The sequence below is a fragment of the Aythya marila genome (assembly GCF_965140915.1).
Source record: "Aythya marila genome assembly, chromosome: 1".
NCBI lineage: Eukaryota > Metazoa > Chordata > Aves > Anseriformes > Anatidae > Aythya > Aythya marila.
The window spans coordinates 157527059-157554428 of NC_139042.1; the positions used below are offsets into that span (position 1 = coordinate 157527059).

The 27370-nt window shown below is 36.2% G+C and overlaps 2 protein-coding genes across 7 annotated transcripts in view; one reads left to right on the top strand and one right to left on the bottom strand.

The window, feature by feature from the left end:
• Nucleotides 1–13214, bottom strand: part of CEP290 (centrosomal protein 290) — a 54317-nt gene extending 41103 nt beyond the window's left edge. For 2 of the 3 annotated variants that reach the window (XM_082770700.1, XM_082770702.1), the window contains exons 1-16: nucleotides 10119–10294; nucleotides 9907–9984; nucleotides 9061–9130; nucleotides 8813–8859; nucleotides 8326–8469; nucleotides 8031–8084; nucleotides 6983–7135; nucleotides 6445–6627; nucleotides 6001–6090; nucleotides 5803–5925; nucleotides 4284–4407; nucleotides 3566–3738; nucleotides 2422–2584; nucleotides 1601–1701; nucleotides 1423–1510; nucleotides 838–950 (exon numbers count right to left, since the gene is read on the bottom strand). In XM_082770700.1, the coding sequence (XP_082626826.1) occupies nucleotides 838–950; nucleotides 1423–1510; nucleotides 1601–1701; nucleotides 2422–2584; nucleotides 3566–3738; nucleotides 4284–4407; nucleotides 5803–5925; nucleotides 6001–6090; nucleotides 6445–6627; nucleotides 6983–7135; nucleotides 8031–8084; nucleotides 8326–8469; nucleotides 8813–8859; nucleotides 9061–9130; nucleotides 9907–9984; nucleotides 10119–10277 (1863 nt within the window). In that variant the 5' untranslated portion in view covers nucleotides 10278–10294. Of the gene's footprint in view, nucleotides 1–837; nucleotides 951–1422; nucleotides 1511–1600; nucleotides 1702–2421; nucleotides 2585–3565; nucleotides 3739–4283; nucleotides 4408–5802; nucleotides 5926–6000; nucleotides 6091–6444; nucleotides 6628–6982; nucleotides 7136–7279; nucleotides 7301–8030; nucleotides 8085–8325; nucleotides 8470–8812; nucleotides 8860–9060; nucleotides 9131–9906; nucleotides 9985–10118; nucleotides 10295–10823; nucleotides 10881–13065 lie in introns of those variants that run through there. The other variant, XM_082770701.1, reaches the window with a different exon arrangement.
• Nucleotides 13215–13289: 75 nt separating this feature from the next.
• Nucleotides 13290–27370, top strand: part of TMTC3 (transmembrane O-mannosyltransferase targeting cadherins 3) — a 36325-nt gene continuing 22244 nt past the window's right edge. The window contains exons 1-7 of one of the 4 annotated variants that reach the window (XM_082770743.1): nucleotides 13290–13335; nucleotides 15538–15740; nucleotides 17945–18071; nucleotides 21599–21692; nucleotides 22539–22649; nucleotides 23222–23438; nucleotides 25296–25514. In XM_082770743.1, coding sequence (XP_082626869.1) covers nucleotides 23250–23438; nucleotides 25296–25514 — 408 coding nt within the window. In that variant the 5' untranslated portion in view covers nucleotides 13290–13335; nucleotides 15538–15740; nucleotides 17945–18071; ... (1 more) ...; nucleotides 22539–22649; nucleotides 23222–23249. The remainder of the gene's footprint in view (nucleotides 13336–15537; nucleotides 15741–17944; nucleotides 18072–21598; nucleotides 21693–22538; nucleotides 22650–23221; nucleotides 23439–25295; nucleotides 25515–27370) is intronic. The other 3 variants (XM_082770745.1, XM_082770744.1, XM_082770742.1) reach the window with 3 other exon arrangements.

The window sequence follows — 27370 nt, forward strand, 5'->3', positions numbered from 1 at the left end:
ATCTTCTTGAAAGGTATTTAAATCAGAGAACTTCATTTGCAAATAATCTGGCTTATCCTTCAATGTCATTCTTTGTGTTTTGAGAGTTACTGGCTTTCCAAGAACAGATGCACAAGAAATCGGAGAGCTTTGGCCAAGAGATGGACATGCACAAAAATTTTCCTCACTTCTTTGATCTGAATTAGAAGTTACTGACACTTGATTTGGAAAAGAGGCTTTGTTTCTGTAACTTTGGTCATTTACTTCTGAAGTCTGCCACATTCTCTGATACATAGAAAATGAATCTGTGCAGTCTGATTTTGTGTCTTTTGACACCTCTGTAATGTCTGCATTATCTGTTATCCCTGTTGCCACTGTAAATCGTAGTTCTGGTGATATGAAAAGTTCTTTTATTCTAAGAGTTTCTGAATTACAGTTGTCACTAACTGCTTGCAACTCTGTCACATGTTTTGAACCTAAATGAAGCAAAGAAGCATTTCTATTTTTTTCCAAGTGATTTAAATTCCCAAGTATGCCACAAGTTCTTCTACGTAGATTTCCCACAGCCTTACTCTTTTCAGCTCTATCTTTCTCTGACTTCAAAAGGCTAACTCGTGCTTCTCTATCTGCAAATGTGTTTCTCCTTTCCGTGTTACATGAGTTGCTAGCCTGTACTCACAAGAAATAAAAAATGTTCATTAGTATTCAAAAAAAAAATACAAATGAAAAATTTGGGATTTTTTAACAGCAGTTAATAAAAGCTTATAAAAATAATTGAAAATATATTTACAAACCAATATTATATTTATTTGAAACAGAAATACAATAAATGCTTATGAACTTGGTTTATGAACCTACCTGTGCCTTTACTTCAGCAATATCATGGGTGTCCAAGAAATCAAGCTTCCTCTTATTCATCCACTTCTCTTCAGTAAAGCTATCTGTTATCTGCATGTCAGCAGTGTCCAATGCTAATTGCAAGTAAATGTACAATAAATTATCATGATTTTTTTTGGGGGGGTCTTCAAACAAAGGAATATATTCAAGCTATTATATATGAGTGCTATTTTTCAACTACCTGCAAGGTAAGAAGCTGTAAACTTTTCCATTGGAGTAGATTATGTTTGCCTAGGTGGCACAGAATTTAAATTTTTAAGTTTTCTGAAACAAATCCATTACAAAGATTTACTGGAAATCATGGTGAGATCATTCCATATCTAAGAACTACAAGACAATGGCATGACTCTCAGTGATGCGTTACTAGCCATCACAAGTCAAAAAGCTACGGGGCTGTAAGACTACAGAAATACAAAACCTCTTCCTACAGATTCAGTGATAATTATTTTGTCTTATAATTTAAGCGAATTAATAGACAAAATACAGCTATATTAGTAACTACAGACAGAATTTTCTTGAAGAATATTTTATAAAAAAATACGTTACCATTTGTTGCAACTCTTCTTCCTTTCTCCTGAGCCAACTTACGAACCTGTTTTTTCAATTCAATTCTTTCTTCTTCTAGCCTTTCAATCTGCATATTATTTAACAGACAAGTATTTCACTCCATTCAAATGCAGTTTTATTATGTAGGTCTTACACAAAAATATGATTTATCACTTACCTCTTTCAAAAGAATATGGTTTTCAGCTCTATATTGCTGCTGTTTTAGTACTTTGCTGTTTCTGAATTCACTTAAATCAATCATTGCCTTTGGTTCAAGACCTGAAACACAGTATATGATGCATAATCACTCATTTGTGAGGAACATTAATGTTAATGGTCATTAGTAGGTAGCCCATTTAAGTAACAACACAATCAGTCAAGTAGAACAAAAAAACCTAATGTGCTGATGGTTAAATATACACATATTTCTACACATCGTGCTCTGCATAATAACAGCAGAAGAAAGCACCATTTTACATTAGTTACTAAAAAATAAACAAACCACAATAAAATACTGCCTAAAACTAACTGTATTTATGTTTAGATTTCTTTATGTAAAAATAAGCTTCTGAATTTTTCTCTCTGTTTTCAATCTAGCATTACACTTTCAATAAGTTATGTATGATTTCCAAATACTGTATTATGAAGCTAAGTAAGTAGTCTATAATCAAGGAGGAATCAAAAACAACAACAAAAAAAGCAACATGGAACCTATTTCCCTGCTTTCTACACTCTTACAACCTGTAAGCTAAACTTTAGACATGTACATACACTCTTTTTATCCTAACTGAAACTACTTGCAAATATTAGCAGACTAATACATAAGTATTAGACTAATACATAAGTATTAGTCTGTATAAGTAATACATAGGTATTAGTCTGCTAATATAATACATAAGTATACCAAGTTGTTACTTGGTATAGTAAAAATGTCCATGACACAATGTTATTTCAATTCTTACACAATAAAAAATTGAAAATATAACAGATACACCATACCTAAGCGCTCTCTAAGCTCTTCATTTTCATCAAGAAAATCATTTATTTTCAGTTCAAGTTTATTGACTTCCTTAATTAACGTTTCAATCTCGTGATCTCTTATTTTGATTTGCTTTTTTAAATCCTTTATTTCAGCAACAGCCTCTTCCAAACCATATATTCCCTGTAAAAATCCAAATGGGAATTATAAACAGATCGCATGGAAAAATAAATTATGACTCTGTGTTTCATCCTTACAAAGTTGATGACACTATTTGGAAACAAAACAAGAAGAAAATATTATGATTGAAAACTTATACTAACAAGCATAGGAGACCGCTGATAAATTATGGAAAGACAATAGTAAAGTGAAAAAAATCCTGAAGATTATAGGGATTCAAAGGAGTTGACTCAATGTCCACTAAAGCAAAGCATATTCATTTTTCTGACCATGGCATTCAGTAATTCCTAACTGCAATGCCTATTTTTTACACAAACAACATTTTCTAGAAAAAATGCCATACTATCTGTGATTTTTCATGATTGCAATGCAGGACACCAAGGCTTTCAGTTTTGCTTAACTCCAAAATACCTTTGAAATCCACTTATCATAAATACAGATTTCACCAAAAGAGTGCTAATCTTTTTTATGTTATCTTTTTTATGCTCACTGTACACACAATTTCTGAGGTATCTGAATATTTTTAATACATACTATTTAAATTAACAAATCACTAAAACCTTACTTAATAAGAAAAAAAAAGTTTTCCAGTCTGTAAGCACTGTGCTTATTGCAAACAGAGCTGCTGAATAAAATCAGTTCCTACAAACCTATCTTCTGATTACACAGTAAGCTCCACATATTTCAATATTGAATCCTCTTATTACAGGATCCTTTGAAGAATCCTATCTTGTTAATTCAATTAATGTTCAACGTGTTTCAGAAGCCCCTACTCATACACTAAAATTGTTAACTTGCAAAAGTTAAGTATGGTTAACAAACATGCAATCAGTAACCTCTAAAGGCATAATGAAAGAAAAAGAAAATAGCATCAGAAGTCATTCATTTAAGTTCTAATTAGAACAATGTCAATAAAAATGCAAGCAGAAAATAATCTGCTAAAAATACGATGAAATAGCCTGTCCACTCTGACAAATTATTTACCAGTTCATAGTCTTTCATTCGTTTCAGAGCCTCAACAAGTTCTTTGTCCTTTTCTTTAGCATCTGCTTCAGCTAGTTCTGCAGACTTCTCAGCCTCCTTTGTTCTCTCTTCTAGCAAGTTTAACTTTTCCTGCATTTCTCCTAAACGATTCTGCTGAGCAAGTGTTGAGAGACCTGGAAAGATAAACCTTGATCAACAATTCAACCAAGAATTCTTGCTGTCTCAGCAAGAAACACTTCACATGATGTTATAAAGATCTTCATTATCTGCTCTCAATTAAGTAATTAAAAAAAGACTATATATTATTGCTTTTTTTTTAATCATTCAATCAAACAACCCTCAAGTATGCACAAAAGGGAATTTGTTTTGAATTATATGTTAGCAATCATTTGCAACTCATTACAAAGCTGAGCTGAGACATATCTTATACTCTAACCTATAAAGTATGTAATATATAACATTATTACATATATATGTAACATTAATTAACTATACAGGTATAGTTTTATTAGGCACTATATTACCTCTAAAACCCACTGGAGTACTGTAAATAAATTTAAACCATTTTGCATACTTGATAAATGGAAAGGAACAAAAATTTTGGAGTAGTATTACTCAAATATGGCAAACATTTTTCTGTATTTCTAAAGAATAAAGAATATATGGCAATTATTTTGCTTCTTATTTTCTTTTAAATATACTTTAAAATAAAACTTACCTTTATCTTTTTGGAGATCATTTTTTAATTCCTCAATAAGAAACGCATTTTGTTCCATTTCTTTGGTATACTGTTCGACTTGCTCAGTAAGAAGTCTTATCTGAGCATCTCGTTCTTGCACACCCTAAAAAAAAAAAAAAAAAAAAAAAAAGAAGAAGAAATTCTTCACTGACCATCTCACTTTGGCACATTACACACACACACACACACACACAAAAAAAAAAAGCTCCATAAATTTTTTTACTGACAGGGAAACTACCAATACAGAACACCACATTGCTTCAAAATCAAAATGGAGAAATGAAATGCAGCTAATAAAAAGACCCAATAAAATTATATAACAAGCAAACATAACATACTGTACTTACAACATAGAGTTCAGATATTATCTAGAAGTTGGATAGATAAAGGCAAAGCAGGAAAAATAAAAGAAAGAGTAAAAATAAAGCATTCACACAACACTATCACACTGACACTGAATAAATACATATATAAAAAGAAAAAATAGACTTGGAAAAAAGTTTCAGAAAATAATTACAAAAAAAATAAGCAAAATTGTAAAGACCTAACTATAACCCTTTCATATGTGAATATATATTGAACCATAACAAGTTTGATCCATTTTGTGTTACTACACAATGCTGTAACTTGATTTAATTTTTAAAAGCCTTATTTAAAAATACGCTTATTTCCATAAAACTGTTCAGAATAACATGCTCATGACTGTCATCCAAAAAAGCAACTTTTACAGCAATCTAGTCAGCTAAAAACAGACTGCATAACTGCTTATCAAAGATCTTTTCAGATGCTTTTGCCTTCTGATCATCAGAGGCTAATTGGAACTTAATTTTTTTTGTTTGTTTTTAATACTTTTTTTTTTTCTGTAAGACTATACGTAATGATACATTTATTCAAAAAACACTTGAAGAAGGCTGGAAATCCTTCTAATATGTATACATTATGGAAAGCATATTGTTTGATATTGGGGCTCCTAAAGGGCTGTGAGATTTTTTGAATGTTTTATAGTTTTTCAATAAAGTGGGGAAATATAAGATCATGAAGAATTATCTAATTGGAGATTAATAAAAGAGGCACTTAATTCAGCTAGCTCTATAACATGCTGAACCACAAACTTGAACGGTATAGCACCAAGCAAGACAAGAGGACACAAAAGTTAAAACCTCTAAGTAAGACTTTTCCTTAACTTACCAATTTACTGTAATTTAACAGCATTATATTCTGGATGCTTAGGTGTTAAAACAGTCATTCTTGTAATAGTTAGAAAAGATAAATATGAAAGTAACAGAACCAACTACCAAAAGCTCCATTTATACAGAAAGGGAACATTCATTTGTGCAATATTAAGCTAACCTCATAGTGGAATAAATCAATCTGCCTTGTAATTCTCAAATGACACAGACTCTGGTCTTTGCAAACTAGGAAAGACTAAATTACTTGGTCACTAGCTTACCTAAAGAATGGTAATTTCTGTGTGTGTAATTTATCACATGGACTGTACCTGCTGAAGGGCCAGTATACTGTTTCTGTCTACATCAAGACGGGCCATTTTTATTTCCTCTTTCATGTTAAACAACATTTGCTGATATTCTATGAGTTCATCATCTTTTGAAGCTAAGATTTTCTGAAAAGGAAGATAAAATACCATCAGAATACTTGAAGCAATTCCTAAAAATTAGCGAAGAAGTATTAGAAGTACCTTCCATTCTTCAACTTTTGCATTTACAGCTGCCATGAGTGGATCATCTTCCTCATTCTTTGCTTTCAGCTGGTCTGAAAGCTCCTGGACCTAGAGATGCAATTTGGATCAATATGGTATCACAAAAGTGTTTTGCTTAAACAACATGCACATACACACACACAAACAAATGCACACATACAACTTAGCAGAAAAGCATTATGGCAGCAAGGTATAGTTCTGGTTCCTAGAACACGTGAACTCTAACATTCTTTATGAAAGTATTTTGTGATCTGCAATGAAGTTTTAAAATTTGCATCAAGGTTAAAGATCACATTATTTTTAGTAAGTATTTCAGCAGTGTGCTTTAACTGGAGTTGTTGAACATTTTTGAATTTACAGAAAAATATGATGATACAATATAAAAGCAAAAAAATATATTCAATAATATAAGTTAGTTCTTACTTGAAATTTGTACTGTTCTTTCTCCTTTCTTAACTGATCCATAACAGTATCAGATTGTTGCACAATTAGTTTCATTTTATTATATTCATCCGTCATCTTCTCCATTTCTTGCACTGATTCCTCAAGATTCTTTCTCATTTCTTGGTTTTGAATGTCTAACTTCTCATTAGTTTCAGTCAAATTCTGCAGAATTAAAGCAACTGCTTTTAAAAAGTATGCATCTTAATACCTGAATAACCAGTAATTGAAAGCTACCTTAAATGTAATGCTAGAAAGTATAAATTAGCACAGAAGAGAGCATTTCACCTCTGGATCCTCAATTTCAACAAATCCTAATGACTAAGTGCTAAAAAATTACTCTAAAAGACCCGTGTCAGTAACTTCAATACCTCAGACATTCACAGATTGAGAGTTTATGAATCACAGAACCCAAATGCATTAGATATTCCCTTGCCCCGTGTCACTTAGTCTGTAAATTGGCATAGCTTTATGAAAAATACTATTGTCAGAAAGACATACTCAACAGCATCCATTTTACCTGAATTTCATCCAAATACTGGACAAGCTCATAGTTCTTTTTGGACAACTGAGATCTGTAATCAGAATAATCTCCTCTTTGTGACAGAACTGTTTCTTTTTGAGAATCTATTTGCCTCTGATAGTCAATTACATCCTGACGTAATTGTTCATTCTGCACAGAAAGCAATCAAAAAATAAATCTATTTTGAAGAGCTGAAGACAAAGTTGTTGCTTTTCTAATAAGCTAACACAAAGAGCTAAGACAAACACCATACAAATTCCTACTGTCTGCTTTTAAAAACTTAAGAAGCCTCACCTTTTTCTTTATTTGTTTTTTCTTCAGATTAAAAAGGAGAGAACAAGACCAAGAAAATAAAGCATGAAAAATATTAGATTATCTTTGTTTTAGAATTCTAAATAGGAATCAACATAAAGTCCAAACAAAGGAAAATTTTCCATATACCTGTGCATGTGTGTATATGCATACATACATGCATGTAGGTAAATGGGCACATCTGAGGAATTCTCAAGGTTCCACCAGAACATTAATTGTAATTGTTGCTGTCCATTTTATTCTGCCACAGACCAAGATTAGAGGTAATAAAGGTATAAAAACAACCAGAAAAAATGTTTTAAGAGATTGATTTAAGAAAAAAGTATTAAAGAATGTTAACTCTATCTTTAATTTGTTCTTATATTAGCTACTTTTTGTAAAAAAATTATCTTAGCAAAAGCAGCAAGCTTAAACCAAATCCTGTCCACTATTCATCAAATCTATTTGTCAATAGAATTTACGAAAAATACTAACTGCTCAAGAAGACAAAGTCCAAAGCCCAAGTATTTTAGGGCTGTGTAAATTCAAGCATAGACAGCTCCTAACCTCAATGAACTAAGTTTCCCTTGAACAGATCTATGATAAATTTGTGAAATCTGATTAAAATCTAATAATCTATTTGTACCAGTACCTAGGAGATAATCTAGAACAGAATTAAATACCATATCACTCCCCCAAAATATGTAGAAAACTAATAATATATATTGTTTATCAGTATTAATTCTTTACTAACCTCTCTCCTTAATTTGATGTTTTCATTTTCTGTATCTTCATTTCGAAGAGAAAGCTAGAATAAGATGATAAAATTCTTATTGTGTGTGTGTATTGTTAGCAATATACATGCATATGTATACTATATACGTAAACTATGAAAGCAACGAACCCAGAAACAAAACAGAAAATGAATGCACAGTGGTCCTATTTTTTTTTTTTTTTTTTTTTTTTTTTGATTTCAGAGGCTCTTTTCAAAACATGAAATTTTCAAACACAGTTCCAGAACTGGTTTAGAGATTTCAAGCCATTCTTACCTGTTCATTCACTTTCTTCTCTTTTTCCAATTCCTTTTCTATTTCTGTTAACTGTCTCTCTTTTTGTTCTACTTGTTTCTCCAGTTGGCGGATCTCATCACGCAAAAAACGAGTATCACGACCACCAGCAGATCTTTGTGCCATCTTAAGAGCATTAAAACGATATAAAAAATATAGTACTGTTCTTTAAAATAGCGGGAGGGGAGGGATACTAAGCCTAATGTTCAAGAAAAGCAACAGGAAGGTCTCACTAGCTTCTTTTTTGAAAAAAAGATAAAAAAGAATTAATTAAAAAAAAATGATTTATTCAAATAAAGACAATTTTATTGTAGATACAAGTCTTTTTAAAAAGGAGGCTGGTAAATATTCATAAGCTAGTAAAAAGAATTAAATAAAGCTTATGGCTATTATGTTTCCTTAGCTATTTAAAACAGTATTGTAAAAAATATAAAAAGCAGCATTCTATAAACAAAATTTTAAAACATACCTCTAATTCATTTTCCAGCTTCATCATTTTTGTTTTAAATAGATTTTCTGTTAAAATAGAGTAGACACAGAGAATTAACCAGCAAAGTACATAAAGCAACAATGTTAACTTCGCAGCCTTTAAATATTTGGCCCCTCTGAAGCAACTGACTTTTTATCAGTCAGTGTTTTATTCACTCTGTTAAATTAAAAAGAAACAAATATATTATATTTAACAAATCATTTATGAATAGCTTAAGGTTTACTTACCACATTTGGCTTGTTCTTCCCCAGCTTTTTCAACTTCCTCCAGTGCCAGCTCCACCTCTTGAGCTTTCATCTGGCAAAAAAAGCATAGTAAGCAAAGAAAAAAGATTTACTAACATAAATTAAAAGAGTATTTCATGGACCATGCATTTAGAAGTATGAAAACATTTACAAAAGAACATTTTTCTCTTCAAACAAAGGAAACCGCTCATTTTCCCTACAATTAAGAACTTCAGACCGTTGAAATATTTTCTTTAGTAATTTATTCTAAGCAGCTGTCTGAACATTCAAAAGCATGTAGCTGAGAATAGTGATAAAAAATAAAAATAATAATTAAAAAAAAAAAACTAAAACCAATGTGCTAACCTGTGCAGCTTTTATTTCTTGATTTTGGTATGTTTATGAGTAAATACAAAATGCAACAGACTTACAGGACCAGTTTTAGGGTAGACAAGTTTCTTACATTTGCAGTGACAGTTTTAAAGTTACTCCAAAACATCACCCTACCATAAAAACTTTGATTAAAGTTAAAATCATAATAAATTACTTACTACATCTAACTTATTTGTGAAATATCTTTGCATTACCTGTAAAACTAAGATTCCCTAACTACATAACTACGTTCACCCATTCACTTCACTTCCCACTGGTACATGCCATAACCCCAGCTGCTGCAAACAGTTACTCTGATGCATGCACACATTTAGTACACAAATCCTTGTTAAGAGTAACCAGTACACTTAATTCAGGAAAAGAGAGAAAAAAAAAAAAAAGTAATCACGTTTTCACTGAAATAAAAAATAAGCAGATGTACCTACGGAACTGTAGTAAGTGAGGATTAATACAAACCTTCATTAGTGACTGAGTAATTTTAAAAAGATGTATCAACTGTTCAGGAGTTTCATTTTTCAAGTTTTTCCCATCAACCTAAAGAGACAACAGTGTTTTTATACAAATATCGATGAAATTCAGAAAATAAAGCATTTATGTATGTGTCAGACAAGAGAGTATAGAGGAGAATGCATAGCAAAACTAGTATGTTCTGTTTTCCCCTTGAATACCTTGGACACAGTCTCTAGCAATTTGTCTGCCAGTTCCTCTTGACTAGGCAAAGCATCTGGATCAACTCTCATAAGCTTCTTCCAATCTAAAATGGGTGCCATATTGATTTTATAGTATTTTCTTGGAAAAAAAATATAGAAATAACAATTATGAGACATTAGCACTGCCCATCAGTTGTTTATCATATGACTTAAAGGAGGCTAGTGAACAACACAAAATGATATTAATAACCATATGGATTTTTTAATAAATGTACTGATTAACATTCAGTTCACATTTTGCTCCGTTGTAAATAAGTAGACTATAGTCTACGTAGACTACAGTGAAACCATGTTTTAAGTTAAAATTAGATCATGCAAAATCAAAGAATTTGTGATTCAAACCCTGAACATCAAGATGCATGTGAAACCTCAATTTTCACTTCTAAATGTTATTCAGTTCTTCCCAATTTCTCTTGAATCTGCCCTTGCATGATAAAAATCTCCTTATATTGATAAAATTGTTATTTCCTATATATTTAACCAACACCTGCTTCAGTCTGATGCTACAAGCGTCCATTTCTTGATATTAATTTCTAAGATACTAAACTCTTGCATTAAGCATCCTTTCCTTTTGATTAGAATACTTGAATTGAGACAGGACTGCAAACTGACAAATATATAAATTGGAAGTAATGCACAGTTTTGTTCTACTCTACTGCTTACCAGCCAGATGCTATAGGTGACGGTGACTTGTCATGTACCTGGAAGTCAATGCAATGCCTGAAAAAGACAAAAGAGATTGGAAGACTTGGATTATTATGTTTTTCAGAGCTGTCTCTGACCTATATTGCCAAACCTTAAAAAGCAGATTCTGTCACATTTCAAAAATTTATTTACATGTTGCCCTTAAATTATAAATATAGTATAAATGGTTAGGAAAATTAAGAAAACAATAATAAAACCAACTAGGATGCTTAATTTATTAATATTCAATAAACTTGATGATGCAAAAAGGATATATATTTTACTGGAAAAAATCAAGCTGAATCAATAACCATAACAAAGGTTTATGCTAAGCGTATCTCAAGATCTGTTCCCTCATTCACTGTTCATCATTTAAACATTCAACAACTGAAACTTCCACCTTTAATGAAAGTCTGAACAGGTATTACTTTCACAGAACATATTCCTGAGCAACCTGAGAGAAGAGCTGTAAAACTCTGAAATCTACCTTTACCCCTAAGGGAAGAGAAAAATCACCCTTTCCTCATCTTCTTTGAATATGCGAATTACTTCAGAGCCCCCTGTATTTATCATTTCTTCAGTGTTCATTAAATGTTTTAGAAACCTCACATTCCATAAAAAACATGACTTGGTAAGGATGATATAGCTTTAAATTAAAAGAAGGTAAGTTTAGATCAGATATAAGGAGGAAATTCTTTATTCAGAATATGGTGAAGCACAGGCTGAGAAGCTGTGGATGCCCCATCCCTGGAAGTGTTCAAGGCCATGCTGGATGGGGCTTTGGGCAACCTGGTCTGGTGGGAGGTGTCCCTGCACATGACAGGGGGATTGGAACTGGGTGTTCTTTAAGGTCCCTTCCAACCCAAACTATTCTATTATTATATATACGTAATTGCTTTTCTGTTTTGTTGTAGATGACAAAGGAAAATACAAGAAAATTACATGCAGGTGCATAACTGGTCTTGGTATTCTCAGTTTTTCAGTTCATCCAGTGCTACTTGGATTAACTAATATATTTTTAACACTAATATAGTTTTCAACATTTAATGAGACGTAGAAAATAAATATATGACTATCAAATCTATTCTGAGAGTAAAAGCACAACCTTACAACTGTTGATCTTTCCCTACCTTTCTCATTTAAAATTCCTTTTCCTTAACTTATAAAATGTCTTTAAGAAAGTATCAGTCTTGAAACGGTATCAAAAGGAAGAGAGATATAAACAAAATAATCAAAATTGTTGGGAGACCATCTACAGTAAGATATAGGGGGGGCACAAGTGTGAAGTGTGGAGTATGTTTTACAGTATATGCATATTGGAGGACAATAAAAGGGAAGTGAATTCTTCCTAAAATTTAGCTGATTCCTTCCGCTTGGTAGAATGTGTGTACAGACCTTTGACAGAAGGTCTGTGAGGTGAAACAAGGAGATCAGGGCTCTAAAAAATGTGAAACATATATGCTTTTAATGGTAGCCATCACAACATTTTCTTGACTTTCTTTAGGCACCAAACATACAAAAAATAGCCTGATGTTATAAAGTTCTGTAAGTACTGATAAAATAGGAGTGCTGGGCACATTCACATACTATCAGAACTTGATAGGATATTCAGGAGGGCCTACAAGAGACCGTGCAAAGCAGAGGCAGCCCAAGCACCACAGAGATTCCTCACCATCCCAGGGACACTGGGCATCAACACAAACACCTGCTCCTCTTCCATAATGGTGTGTAGAAGGCATATCACAGTCACAGATACTTGAGCGAGACTGAATATCAAGAAGCAGCAAAGACAGGTGGGACACGCACTAACTTTCTGTTAGTTTAGCGGAGCTCACCTAGATTAAGCTACCTAGGATTTCCAAGCTAGGTCACCCAGACTAGCTCCAATACACTAGCTCTACAGAGCACCACATCCCCACCACAGAGCTCCTTGTGCAGGGCCCCCATTTCCTTCCAACTGCCACACTCCCTCCCGAGATGCCGCAGGGACAGACCGACCGCCGTCCCTGCAGGACGTCCCCGCCCTGCCCCCGTTTCAGACCCTGCGGAACTCACGGACTGCCCGACCCGCTCACGGCAACGGCCCCCAGACACCTCCGCAGGGAGAGGAGCAGGGCCCCCCTGCTGGTCCCCCGGCCCCAGCCGCCTTCCGCCCGCCTCCCCCCGGCCGTCGGCAGCGCAGGCCCCGGCCGCAGCCCCTCGGGCCGCCCCTTGGCCTCACCGCTCCGCCAGGGCGGCGGCGGCGACAACGGAGGCCGCTGCCAGGCGATGCCCGCAGCCTCGCCCGGCGTCTCCGGTGCCTGGAACCGGGAGACGCGCAGGGGCGGGGAGAGAGAAGGAGACGCGGGCCTCGCGGCGGACTACGAGTCCCAGCATGTCGCGCGGCTCCCGGCACACCCCGGGGCCCCGAGGGGAGCTCTGTCCCGGCATCCTCTGCTTGGGCAGCGCCAGCTGGGGGCGGCGGCGGCGGCTCCGCGACGGTCTCAGTCAGGTAGGGCGGGCGGTGGCGGCGGCAGGCAGGGGCTGCTCTCTGCTCGCAGGGTCCCGGGGGAGGGCTCGGCGGTGCCGCCGCTGCCCACGGTGGTGCTCCCCGCTGCTTGGGGTCGCGCTTCGGTGCGGCCTCGGTCCCCCGAGCTTCCCCGGCCCGCTCCGCGCCTTTCCGTGGATTTCCTAACGGGGGCTGCCCCGGAGGCAGCGTGCCCTCTCCCGGGCCGTGCCGGGGTGTGTGTGTGCGCCTGTCTGCGTGGCCTCGGCCTCCAGGTAGCCGCTGGTCGGGCCCCGGAGGGCTGCATCCATAAAACTGCCGGGGTCCCGTGAGCGCTGCCAGCCGGCGAGGGGGGCTGAGCGTTGGTAGTGGTCCGACGGCCCAAAAGGTTCGGGGTCCCCTGTTACAGCTAACTAGGCGTGAACGCATCCTAAATAAAAACGGAAAACTAGCAACTACTTGAAGTGTTTTTAGATGTTATGTGTTCATTCAACGGGTGTGTTAAAAGCTGAAGATAATTCTTTTTTTTTGTTGTTGTTTTTTAATCAAAAGACAAGGTGGTAATCTTTTGTTTTTTACCTTCTGGATTAATCATACTTCTCTTCATTGCGATTGCTTAATCAGCATTGCTATTTAATGAAGGCTGACAAGATGCAAGATGCTCGACACACCTAATTACGTAACTTGTTCTGGTCATGTCGTAAGCCTTAACTGTTGATTGAAGGTAAAGGCTTATATCTGACCCAGAGGTTGGTTAGTTACATCTCTCTATGTAAAAAGAGTAAACTTCGTGGTTAGGGGAGAGAAATCACAGAATCATCTAGGTTGGAAGAGACCTCCAAGATCATCGAGTCCAACCTCTGACCTACCACCACCAAGTGCTCCACTAAACCATATCACTAAGGTCTACATCTAAACAACTTTTAAAGACCTCCAGGGATGGTGACTCAACCACTTCCCTGGGCAGCCCATTCCAATACCTAACAACCCTTTCGGTAAAGAAAGGAAAAGGAAGAGGGACTGGATTGTATTTCTAAAATTCAAAATATTGCAAAAAATAAAATTGGTCATGATTGAGTGTAAAACAATGAATTCTTAACAGAAGTGACTTTATAGGTGAAGCAGGGGACCCACAGAGAATAATGCTGCCTTGCTGCAAAATGAGCTTTCGGAAAATGGATTTTGATTCCCCTGTGATTTAGGAAATAAAATCACCCATTTGTTACGTTCATGAAGTTCAACAAAGCCTAGTGCAAGGTCTTGCACCTAGGTCAGGGCAGTCCCAAGCACAAGCTGAGCAGAGAATGGATTGAGAGCAGCCCTGAGGAGAAGGACCTGGGGGTGTTGATGGATGAAAAGCTCAATATGAGCTGGCAGTGTGTGCTTGCAGCCCAGAAAGCCAACTGTATTCTGGGCTGCATCAAAAGCAGTGTGGCAAACAGGGTGAGGGAGGTGATTGTCCCCCTCCGCTCTGCTCTTGTCCCACCTGGAGCCCTGCGTTCAGCTCTGGGGCCCCCAGCACAAGGACATAGAGGAGGGCCACAAGGATGATCAGAGAGCTGGAGCATCTTCCTCTGAAGACCGGCTGAAGGAGCTGGCGTTGTTCAGCCTGAAAAAGAGAAGGCTCTGGGAAGACCTTGTAGCAGTAGCAGCCTGTTAGAGTAGTTCCAGAGGAGATCTAAGAGGCTGATAAGAGGGCTGGAGCACCTCTCCTACTAAGACAAGCTGAGAAAGTTGGGATTGTTCAGCCTGAAGAAGAGAAGGTTCCCTGGAGACCTCATTGAAGCCATCTGGTACCCAAAGGGGGCCTACAGTAAAGCTGGGGAAGAAGTCTTTGTCAGGGAGTAGAGTGATGGGACAAGGGGTAATGGCCTTAAACTAAAAGAGTGTAGGTTTAGATTAGATATGTGGAAGAAATTTTTCACTCAGAGAATGGTGAGGCACTGGCACAGGCTGCCCAGAGAAGCTGTGGATGCCCCATCACTGGCCAGGCTGGATGGGGCTTTGGGCAACCTGGTGTGGTGGGAGGTGTCCCTGGAACTAGATGGTCTTTAAGGTCCCTTCCAAGCCAAACTGTTCTATGTTAAGATGCCTCTGAATAGAAACATCTTTTTTTATCTTCTTCTGTAGCTTAATAAGCTGTAGAGGCTAATATAACTGTTTAATGTGTTTTAGCTTTTTTTTTTTTTTTGTGGTCTTCTGTTACAGAATCAAGATAAAATACTGATTACATATACTGGCAGTGTAACTGCATCTTGGTTATAATTCTGTAGTGCAGCAAATGAAGATCGATGCAGAACTAAAGTAGATATTGAGGGAGGCGTGAAAAATGAAAACGAAAAGAGTGAAATGGAAACGTAAATCCCACATAAAGTGGCAAAATGTTTAAAATGCAGAGTGGCTTAGAGCAAGTGAGTTAATATTTTTTTTTTATTTTTTTTTTCTGCCTTGACATCTCTGTCTATATAACACTTATGTAAGTTGATCGTTGTTTGGTGAGAATACATGCTTGTAGTTCTGGAGCCGGGAATCATTTTAGTTCCATAGCAGAGCTCCCTGGTGGAAGAGTGAGGCATCCATGTTAAGCCACAGTTTTGATAACACTATGCTATTTCAAAGAGCTAATTCAGAACTGAATTATGAGAGATCAAATGGAATGTCATTTCAAAACAAGAAAACAAACAGAAGTCATCATATACAGACCAAGCATGCTAAATAAGGACATGAATAGCAGAGTCTTTTCAGCTTATGCCACCCATGTAGTTCAACTGCTCTTTGGAGTTAACGAACACACAGTTTCTACTGTTTGTGTTTTCTGGAACACTGAGTGTCAATCTGTTTGAGCATTATTTTAGGGACAGTTTCTACATCAGTGTCCTGTTAAGGAAACAAATCATGTTGTTCAGTGTAAATATACGATGTATTTTGTTTTTCTTTGAATATATGGCTTGTTAGGAAGAAAAAAAAATAAAGTGTTACTGAAGTGTTTGGTCCTCTTAATGATTTTAAGGTATATATTACCCTACATGTGTATTTGTGTATTTCAGGTATTTCTATTTCAGCTGACTGTTGAAACAAGCTGAAGCTGCTAAACCGCCAGCTAAACCAGTATCTTCCTCTTAGCCATGTTTAAGCTTTGATCCTTGTCTGTACCAGGATACCCTAAAATGTCTGAGTGTTAGTTAAAATACTTGGTTGCTAGCAAACTCCTATCAGTCTTCCCCCTGGGAAATCTTTCCTCTGGCATTCAGCACAGGTTCTTACTTATGTCAGAGCTGCCATTTTTCATCTAGTCAATTCTTCAAAACTGTGCTTCTTCAGAAGATGAGTATCTATTCCCTTCCTAGGGAATGAAAATTGCTTCATGTTTGCAGAAGAAAGTTGCTGCATTGAAACTTCTCTTGTTATATTTGTTCTGTTCTGGGTCTCAGCAAGAAGAAAAGGAGTCCAGGCATGTTTTACATTCTTCCTCCTGTCTTCCCAAATACAGCTTGCCTTCTCTCATGTATGATGCAAGCCCAATCATTAAAATGTCAGCTGTGCATCTAAGTTGATTCATACTGGAGTTGTACCTTGGAGTGACATTTTAAAGAGATGATAATTTTAAAGGCTTTGTTGGAAAGAGACAACAGAAAGGAAATAGTGATATCTTTCCATTATTAAACATTGATAACAAGTTGGCAGGAGTATTAGGTTTAGCAAGAAAAAAAATAAAAATAAAATGGAGGTAAGTAGGCAAGACCAGTGGGGACAGTAGTGGAGTCTTAGGTACTGAATTAAAACAGCATTTTAAAGTGACAAAGCTGCTGGCTTTGGCAGTCTGTTGTATATATCAATGCTGGTGTTCCTCATTTCAGTATTGGATTAACTTGTTGCTCCAGTGAAAAAAAAAATAATGTGTTTTTAACTGTTGTTTATTACACTTGATAATTTAAGTCAATTGTGTGTGCTTTAAATATGTTTTAAATAGTTTAGGGTGTCAGTTATTATCAAAGTCCGTTTATCCAAGGCAAATAAGATGCCCAGCTGTTTTTTGGCAGCTCTTCCATGTATGGGTATCTCTTTGCTGGTTTTAGAATTCCAAATGAGAGAGCGGAGAACCCACGCTTTATGATTAGGTATGTGCGTAAATGATCATTAGTTTGTTTGCAAAGCTTTTCAAGAAACTTCCTGATCCCTTTGTAAATTGCTTTGTTTCTGTTTTCAGCTGCCTAATTAATACACACAAAATAAAGTTCCTTGAGATTTACATAATAATTATGTTTCACATTAACAGACAATGCTTTATGCATGCAAAATGAAAAAAAAAATAGTCTGTAACTGTGTGGAGTTACAGACTAATTCCTTATTGATACTTGCATCGACAATTCCACAGAATAGTTGCTGACGTCTTTGTGTGATTAAAATGTCAGGTGTATTTTTAATATTTAGTCTTTAATGAAGCATCAATGAAAATATTCTTAGAATAATAGACAGGAGTCTTTAGAATATATTAACAATTCTGTTTTATGGACAGTAAGTTGATTTTTTTTAGTTTTCTGAGAGCATGAACTAAATTTTAAAAAACTGTTAAAAGCTGCAAATATTAATATGTAAATTTTGCTGTTTTTTTCAGAAATAATAGGAGCTCTCATAGAAAAATTGGAAGAGATGAAAACTTTGCAGTTGGGGCAACTGTTTGAGATGAACTTTAATGAATATTTTTGTTCCACTCAGCTTCGCTGAGCAAATGCTGAGGAGGGGTAGGTGGACTGTACAGGTGTTTTCCCATACAGAAATGCTATGCTTTTCAATAATTCAATCACTGCCAGTATTATTTTTTTAAAAAAGAAATATACATGTATTACTTAAAGCGTTTTCTTTGAAGTAGACCTTATCAAAACAAATATTCATACCCTTCAGAGTTGTAAAAGAAGCAAGTGCCATTACCCAGAAGAAGAGAAATTTAAAATCTATTCAAGTTCCTAAAATTAGGTCATAAGGTTTATCTGAATATAAATTGTCTCCTTTAAATGTTGATGTAAGGTGGCAGATAACATGTTTATTAGCTGATAGCTAACGGTAGAGTGGTAGATAGCTGTTGTTTTTTTAAGGACTGCAACTGTACTCCCTAAATGCAACCTAATTTCGCCTAAATTCATATGGGCAAAAGGGGGCATCCATACTTCCAAATTTCCCAAGCAAGGATGCAGAGCATCTCTGGTTTTTGTGCGTATTTGCGTTCATTTATTTGTGCAGACTTCTGTATTTTGAGGTGTGCTGCTCTCATCAGTTTGTATTGTCCTGGATTTGGTTGTGATTGTGGAGAAACATTTTCTTGTTCTCCTACTTCTCCAAAAGTGTTTTGTTTTTTTCTTATATATTCCTACTGTCTGTAAATCTTGAAAAAGACTGCATGAACCAGTAAGGGATTCCCAGCGTGCTGGGGGAGGAAGGTTGCATGCCTTACAAGACAAACCTGCTGGAGAGCTCTGATTCTTTTCCATCCTTTTCACTTTGTATCTATGAACATGCATGGAAATGGTGCATTGTGGAATGCAGATTTCTATGTCAAACATCTTGAGGAAACTAGCCTAACAAGCAGGCGTTATACGTGGCTTCCTCATGCTGTTTTTCCACAATCAGCTCTCACAGTCATGTAGCATGTCTCTCAAGGCGTATCTTGCCACTTATTGTTTGTGGCAAACTGTAATATTTGTATATTGAACTGTATATTCTTCCTGACAGGTTCAAGTATTGTTGTAAATTAAAATGTTTGGCAGAAATCTTGGAAATGAAGTACTTGTCAGTCCTGATTTTATACAGTCAAATTAGGTCTCAGTGGTTGTTTTTAGATCATGAATTGACAGTCATACAGCCCAAGGGCTGATTAAAGTATCAGAGGTACAGTTTTAGGAGTTATGAAAGTAAAAGGTTTTTTTTTGTTAGTTAGTTAGTTTTTTTAAATAAAGTAAAAAAATATTGAGGGACAATCAACCTGTTTACGTGAGTTGGACCAGTCAGTTATGTGGTTCTCCATCACAGCAAGCCTGTGTTTAAAAAAGAAATAAAAACAAAAGAAGTTGTTGAGCAGCATGTTTTACAGATACTTATCAATACATCCATCGCTTGGAATGGTGGAATACTGGCACTTGCAAGCCCATGCTTGTGTTGCTACCAAATTTCCATGTGCCTGTTGAGTGAGCAAGGGAGAAATCCACTCACCATGACTCGCATGCCAAAGCTTCAGCAGCCTCTTGGACATCTGTGATCTATGACTTCCTTTGTCTTGCATACTCCTTAGATGGCTTCTTGCTTTCCAGTGTCAAAATGAGAACTAATTAGTTGATGTGAATGAAGAGTGTTGGCTGCCAGATGGCAATTGCTATTTTCCTCAGAGATTAATGGCAGACATACCGCTGCCTGACGTAGCGAGTACAGATTAGCTTTTATAAGCTTCCTTCATTGTTGACCGTTCTGAATATGGAGTTTGGTGGACTCAGTTGTAGCAGCAGATAAGAGGTTCTGGTTTTGATGATAAGTCTTCCTTTCCTTGTCATGCTATATGTCATAAAGGGCAGCAAAGACACCTTTCCCATATGTATGCTTTAATTCAGCAAGAATGTTAAACTACCCTGTAGTCAGACCAGATAGAAAAAGTGATTTTCCTGACTTTAGCATAGATTCCAGAAAAATAAGATCTCAGAAGGCCAGAGTGCAAGTGAGTAGTAGTCAATTATCCACGCTGCAGTTTTGTGCAGTCTACAGATTTTACATGGCCTTGCATTTCCCATTTTTCTCTTGCTTGCAGAAGCAGGTTGCTGGAAAATGGGGGCCCTTCTGGATTTTTTATGCCCTTCTGTTGCCAAGTGAGCTTTTGCACACTGCAGAAGTTTGAGGGCGCTCTGCTGGGATGCATTTGAGATTACCAAGCTTGCAGCAGTTCAAGTACTGTGTTGCATGGCTTATTGCTAAAACCAGAACAATGCGTTTTATTGCATGTGTTTGCTTCTTACATTAAATTTAGTAAGTTGTTAAGAATTGTTTGGGAATGTCTGTGGCTCAAATACTTGTCTGAAGAGGAAAACTTACAGACATGTATTTGCATTGGTGGCATTTGAAATGTACAGGTGTAGGGAAGGGCAAGGAGCAAATAAGAAAATTTTGATGATAAAGCTTTTTCAGAGATCTAAAACAGACTTTTCTGATGGTGAAATAACCACTTAAACCAGACTTTGGATGTGGCTAAAATCTTTATGTGCTTTACAGTTCCCTTTGATTAAAAAGAAAACAGTAGTACTTTACCTACTGGTGGCATGCAGGTAAATATAGCATTGTCAGGGAACAGTGTGGTTAGCAGTTGTGTAAAATTAGAATTCTGGATTGAAGAAATGCTAGAAGATGGGAATAAAAATAAAGGCTTGTAAGAGCATCAGAATTGCCTAGGATTAAAGGGTAAGTAAAGTAGCTGTGTTAACGTATATTCTGTGTAGGGCAAAGTACAAACCTACAAAAAGTAGTTGAGCTAGCAATTGAGATTGGATAAACTCATTCCTTTGGATAGAAGTCTCTGCTTAGAGATCTATCTTGTTTTTTTCCCAGCTGTTCAGCAGTAGCTGTTTCTGAAATAGGAATGTTTAAGAATTACCTCAGAATTAGACTCCGAAACTCAAAGCAGTATCTTCAAGGGTTTGCTGCTCCAAGTGAGCAGTAAACTTACAAAAGAAGTCTCAACTCACCAAAAACCTTTTTACCTAATGATGCGTTTTCTTAAAGAGGGAATTTAAATCTTCAGCTTGGTTCTGTATGGCAATGTTACCTCATCCTTTACTTTTTAGAACATGGTATTTCAGAAATGTAGGTTTCTATGTTGACAAATCATTACATGCTACTTGTAGGTCCTTTTCAAATACCACTGCTTTTCAGCAGAGCTAGTGAACTTAAAAAAGCAGGAAGTACACTGTTCAGAAGCTGATTCAAGCAAGGAAATTCAAACTGTTTCTCACAGGCTAATAGCAGATTCTTCTTGTCTGCATTCTTGGGGAAGGGGGATAAAAAAAAAAAAAAAAGTACATAAACCTCTGATGGGTTGAAATTCAAAAAGGGGATATCTTTCCATGTATTCCTGTAGTATGCTTTTTTTTGTTTGTTTTGTTTTGTTTGTTTTTAATAAGACTTCTCTGCCAATATGTGATCAGACTTAATCTTGGCTAAAGTACTCTGACCTAGGCTAGTATAAAGATGCATGCTTTGACATTTAACATAGCTTTTTATCTTCTTTATTACAAAGGTGGTGACGACTAAAAAAAAGGCTCTTTCTTGGTTGAAATAACAGCAATAGCCAGAGCTGCGAGTACTATAGAAAAGAAAACCTTTGCTATTATGTGAGTAACAGTGACTGGGTTGGTTCTGATTTCTTTTAAGTGATCCTTGTCTTGGTGTTAGTATAACTACACCTGCATCTCGTTGCATGTGTTCCTTGCAGTGCCACTGCTCGTTTACCTTTACCACTACTTCTGATAGGTGATTGTCATGCTCTCAGGCCACGCTGCAGACCACGACTGAGATTACCTGTCTGGATAAGATAGCTTTGCTCACCTATTTTTGCAGGATATCATAGTATAATTTGAACGCTGTTATTAAGAAGTATATAATGTTAAACAAAAACAAAAAAGGAGCATTTCAGGACTTAGGAGAAGCAAACACTTTAAAGTTGGTTAGTTATTTGAGAGCTATAATGTGTGAACCTTGCTAGATACAAGGCTGATGTTTTTACATATTATTGATCCACATTATCTTACTAATACTACCCATTCAGTGCCCATACAGGTGTTTCCCCCCTTCCTAGTTTTGGGGGAAATGCTATATTATTTGTTCAGTCATCTCTCCTTTTTCTCAAAACTAAGTCACTGTTCAACTGTCTGTAGTTTTTCAATATCTTTAGTCCAAAGAATTGGCACTAAGCCATGTTGTGTTAACCAGTGGTCAGAAAGAATGCCTTTGTACTGTAATTGACTTCTTGCTTATTCTTCCAGGGCAAAACTGTTTCCAAACAACCTGATACATAGTAACATGAACTTTTGACCTGGCCACCTATGTATTATTTATGAAATAGTCATAAAATTGCTATTTAATAATTTATAGAGATTTGGAAGTTCATACAAGATAGGGTAAAATAATATAAGGTTTATTTGTGCTGTTTTCTTGACATGCTATTTTTCTTGAGACAGGACTCTCATGAACATTTGTTGACATCAGTGCAATGGACAGAGCTGAGGAAAAAATGACCTTCTTGTGAACTTTTACAAAGAATGCAAAAGAGCAAAGTGTGAGCTTCAATGGTAAGTTTAACTTTTTAATATCAGTAATATCCTTTTTTACCTGTTCTTGCTCTACAAGTTTCCTGTTTGTTCTTCGGAATGTTTTGAAAATTGTTTTTGTTAATGAATTTTGAAAGGTTTTGTGAGAAACACCTTTCAACCTAAAATAATTAACACATTTTTGGTCCTTTTTAAAACCTCATTCTCTGAGTTGTCAGCATGTTAATTTACTCAGGATTCTAGAGCTCTTAATTTTCACAGTTCTCCAATTTGTAGCATTCACTTGAACTGCATGACTATCTGCTACAAATCACATCACAAGTCATCTTCAGTTTCACTTCTTTATTAGTAAAATGTGAAATGCAATAGACAGTATCCACTTTTTGAGGGCTTTTTATGGCGTGAAACTCTTTAATGAAAGTAATTCTTTTAACCACTTAATTGTCTAAAAAATGAATAAGATGTGAGGAAAGCTTTCTCTGTTACTGATACATAGTGCCATTATCTTATATCAGAAGTCTTAATTTGATTTTATTTATCAAGTTCAGTTTTTAATCAATAAAACCATTCAAGTTTCTTTCTATTTATTTCAGCTGTTGCCCATGAAAGCTCATAGGGAAGATGGCTGACGTAAGCCTGAAGGAAGTGGCACTAATAGTTGGTGTGGTGGCAGCCTGCTACTGGAACAGTCTCTTCTGCGGCTTTGTTTTTGATGATGTTTCAGCAATTTTGGACAACAAAGATTTACATCCTTCTACTCCATTAAAAAATCTGTTTCAGAATGATTTCTGGGGTACTCCAATGTCTGAGGTAAACTGTCTGTAGAACACTTGGAGGAATGGGGAAAAAATTACAGTCAGCTTTTTTTTTTTTTTTTTTTTTCCCATACTGTGGTTTTAATAGAATACTTTGTTTCTGATGAAATTTGGTAATGTTAGTATTTTATACTGCCAGATCAGGAACAGATGTATTATTTTGTTCAGTAAAAGAACTTGTAAGAAAATCATATATCACGCTTCAAGACTCTGTGTGTTATCTAGTTCCAATACAGAAATTGGAAAAATCTACTATTTTCCCTTCTCCTCCTGAAAAACTAGACGTTGACATACAATAGTATTTATTTCTAATTTTAGTCCGGAAGGAAAGATAATTCACTTAAACAACAACTCTAAGAGTTGGAGGATAGGGATTGAAACCGTTGAATTTATTTCAATAAGTATCTTTTATGTGAATTCAGAGCTTTTGGTTTATGTTGAGTCACTACATTTTTATCTGAAAAGCTGCAGTTGATTAAATGTCATACAACAGCAATGTGGCTACAGAATTTATATAAAGTCACACATGGTGCCATCGATGAACAAATTAAAAAAATGTCATGAGTTTTTTGCTTATCAAAGCATACCACCTTGTAATCTTCATTTTTTTTCATGTCTGTAATACACAGAGTTAGTTCGTTGTGGGATACTAATTGTTAGCTCTACAAATAAATAGACTTGGATATGGTTATATGAAAATTATGTATAAGAAAAGCTTACAGATTCTTTCAGATGCCATCTAGTTCAGTACTCATCCAGAGTATATGAGTTCCTAAACTAATAAAATCATAGAACAGCTCGGGTTGGAAGGGACCTCAAAGATCATCTAGTTCCAACCCCCCTTCCATAAGCAGGGATGCCACCCACTAGAACAGGTTGCCCAAAGCCCCATCCAACCTGGCCTCAAAGACCTACAGGGATGGGGCATCCACAGCTTCTCTGGGCAACCTGTACCAGTGCCTCACCACCCTCTAAGGGAAGAATTTCCTCATAACATCTAATCTAAATCTCCCTCTTACAGTTTAAAACCATTTCCCCCTTGGCCTGCTGTTATCTGCCTGAGCAAAAAGTTGCTCTCCATTTTTCTTATAGATATTGAAAGGCTGCAATAAGGTCACCCCAGAGCCTTGTCTTCTCCAGGCTGAACAACCCCACCTCTCTCAGCCTTTCTTCATAGGAGAGGTGCTCCAGCTGTCTGATCGTCTTCATGGCCCTCCTCTGGATCTGCTCTAACAAGTTCTCATTTTTGTTGTGCTGGGGGCTCCAGACCTGGATGCAGCACTCCAAGTGGAGCCTCACAAGGGCAGAGCAGAGGGGGACAATCACCTCCCTTGACCTGCTGGCCACTCCTCTGTTGATGCAGCCAAGGCTGCACTTGGCCTTCTGGGCTGCAAGCACTCACTGCTGGCTCACGCCAACCTTTTTGTCCATCAGAATCCCCAAGTGTTAAGGTTTTAAAAAGGCTTATGAAGGGAGTAACTGGCAACATAGACACGTTGACTGGTAGACATGTTGCAAATGTGTAGATAATAGTGCACAAAGTTTTTCTAAGAATATTAATCTAAAACATGAAATGTCAAATTGATCAAAACACTTGAATAATACATCAATACTACACGTAAGCTGGAAAAAGTCATAACTCACTTCTTTGTTTCAGCAACTTACTTGAAATTGAGTTTTCATTTAATTCACTAGGCTTTGTTAGTATTACTGATTTTCAGGTTTTTATTTTGAAGATGTATGTCTGAGAACAGTGGAGGGAAATCTTGAAGGCACAGATCTTTAGAAAGATATTTTGGAGTAGAAGTACCTTTATAGTACAGTAGTGACTGATTTATCTGTTTCCTTTTAGGAGAGGAGTCATAAATCTTACCGGCCACTCACAGTTCTCACATTTCGTTTAAACTACCTGTTCAGCGAGTTAAATGCAGTTTCTTACCACTTCCTAAATCTCATCTTTCATGGGGTGGTTTGTGTAGTCTTCCTCAAGGTCTGTAAGCTTTTTCTGGACAACAGGAGTAGTGTTGTTGCATCCTTGCTCTTTGCAGTGCACCCAATACATACTGAAGCGGTAGGTAAAGTTGTTGTGCTAAACTTGTTCAAGTTTTGTTTGTTTGTTTGTTTTTTAACCCTAGATGTCATATTTTGTGTTTATCTTTCTGTATTGGAACTCCAAATGTGTGTGATTTTTTTTCTTATGTGTACCGTTTACTTTGCCGTTTGCAAGGAGTGGTTAAGGTGTCTGACTTTAATGCTGAGTTGTTTGTTGTTCCGTACAGCTAATGAAAAGTAAGGAAATGTTCATTTAGTTGTTTGATAACTTTAATCTCTGTCACTGACATTTCACTTTTATGATGACTATCTTATCTTGCATGGATGCTCCATCTAGCATTGCATAAGTACTGTGAACATCTCTTAATTTATTTTCATGAATTCAGTTTATTTCCTAAACACTTTCTTCTAGTTAATCACAGTCTGTTCTGTCCTCCTTTTTGTCATTTTATCTATCCCAGCAGGACTCTTTCTAGGATTGTTATTACTATACTACATTCAATCTAGCGACTTAGTGTCTTTGTTTGAACCTGTAATTGAAAGTATATGATATAAGAAAAAAGAAATACATATGTCTCTCAGCTTTCCATTGATTCTTAAGGGGTGTTTCTCAGCTATGAAACACTCCCAGAGTTCTAATCACTGTTTCATGTTCTCTTAAGACAGAAATTCCTCTCAGTAGCAATTTAGAAGCCTGAATTTATGTATTTTGAGCAAATCTTTATGGGTAGTAAGTTCATAAGGCTTATAATTGGCTGCTGTCTGAGCTACTTTCTTTTATGTAAGAAGGTAGTATAATGTTTAAAATTGCAAGAGATTTGCAATTTTGCCTAAAAAATTGCCTAAGAATTTTTGCTTGCTTTTGTGCTCAAAAACAGAAAAAAAAAATATTGGGGGAAGGGTGAGTTTTATTTGTTAATTTCACTAATTTTTCTGTTTCTTTAAAAACATGTGCTTTAAGTTTCAAAGTTTGGCTTTGTCTGTTTGTAGCAAATGTGACAGCATCTTTGCAGGAATGCCTTACATTACTGGTTTGTGGCTTAGTGATAAATTTATAACTTCTTTCATTCTGTGATCTATGAATTTCAGTATTCTTTATCTTGCTTAAACTGTCAGTTTCCATATAACAGTAACGTGGCTGCTTCTAGTACTGTACAATAGTTATCAAGAATTTGTACAAATCCTGTGAAACATTGTTCAATGAAAGTTTATTATGTAAGGCATTGTATTAGAAAGTTATGAAGTACAGTTATGAAGCAAAAGCATTTGGTAGTGTATGCAATCCTTGATATCAGCCGCATGAGGGCACTTTAAGCCTACGCAATTACTAGAACTTGATTCTGTACTTAAAACTCTGAGGTTTAAATGCAGTTAGTTGTAACTGAATTCCCCTGCTGTTTTAGTTAGATATGTAAAAATATGTTTCTTCCTTCTCCCCATATATTTCAAAGTAAGCCTTCTGATTTTGAGACATACTATCCTTTCAAGTGTTTGCATGGAGAATTCCATGTAACAAGCAACCAAGAAAGGTTTCTTATAGTTGAAAGTTGGCATGTTCATAAAGAAACAAGGTAATAAAAAGCTGTATTTTAGAAGCTTGGACTTGGGTGCCAACAAACTTATTCAGAGTTTAATAAGAACTTCAGAACAGGTCTCATTCTTTGTTTTCATAGAATTTGATGATACCACTTGTTTCTTTTGATATTTGAAATGTATCTGAATTGAATACCTTCAGTTTAGTGTCCTACTTATTATTACTCCCCTGTAAAAGAGTTTGAGATAGTAGATACAATACATACAAATTTCAAACTTTTACCTGCCTGGTGATAAATGGATTTCTGCTGAAAAAACTAACAGAGCAGGATAAATAGAGGA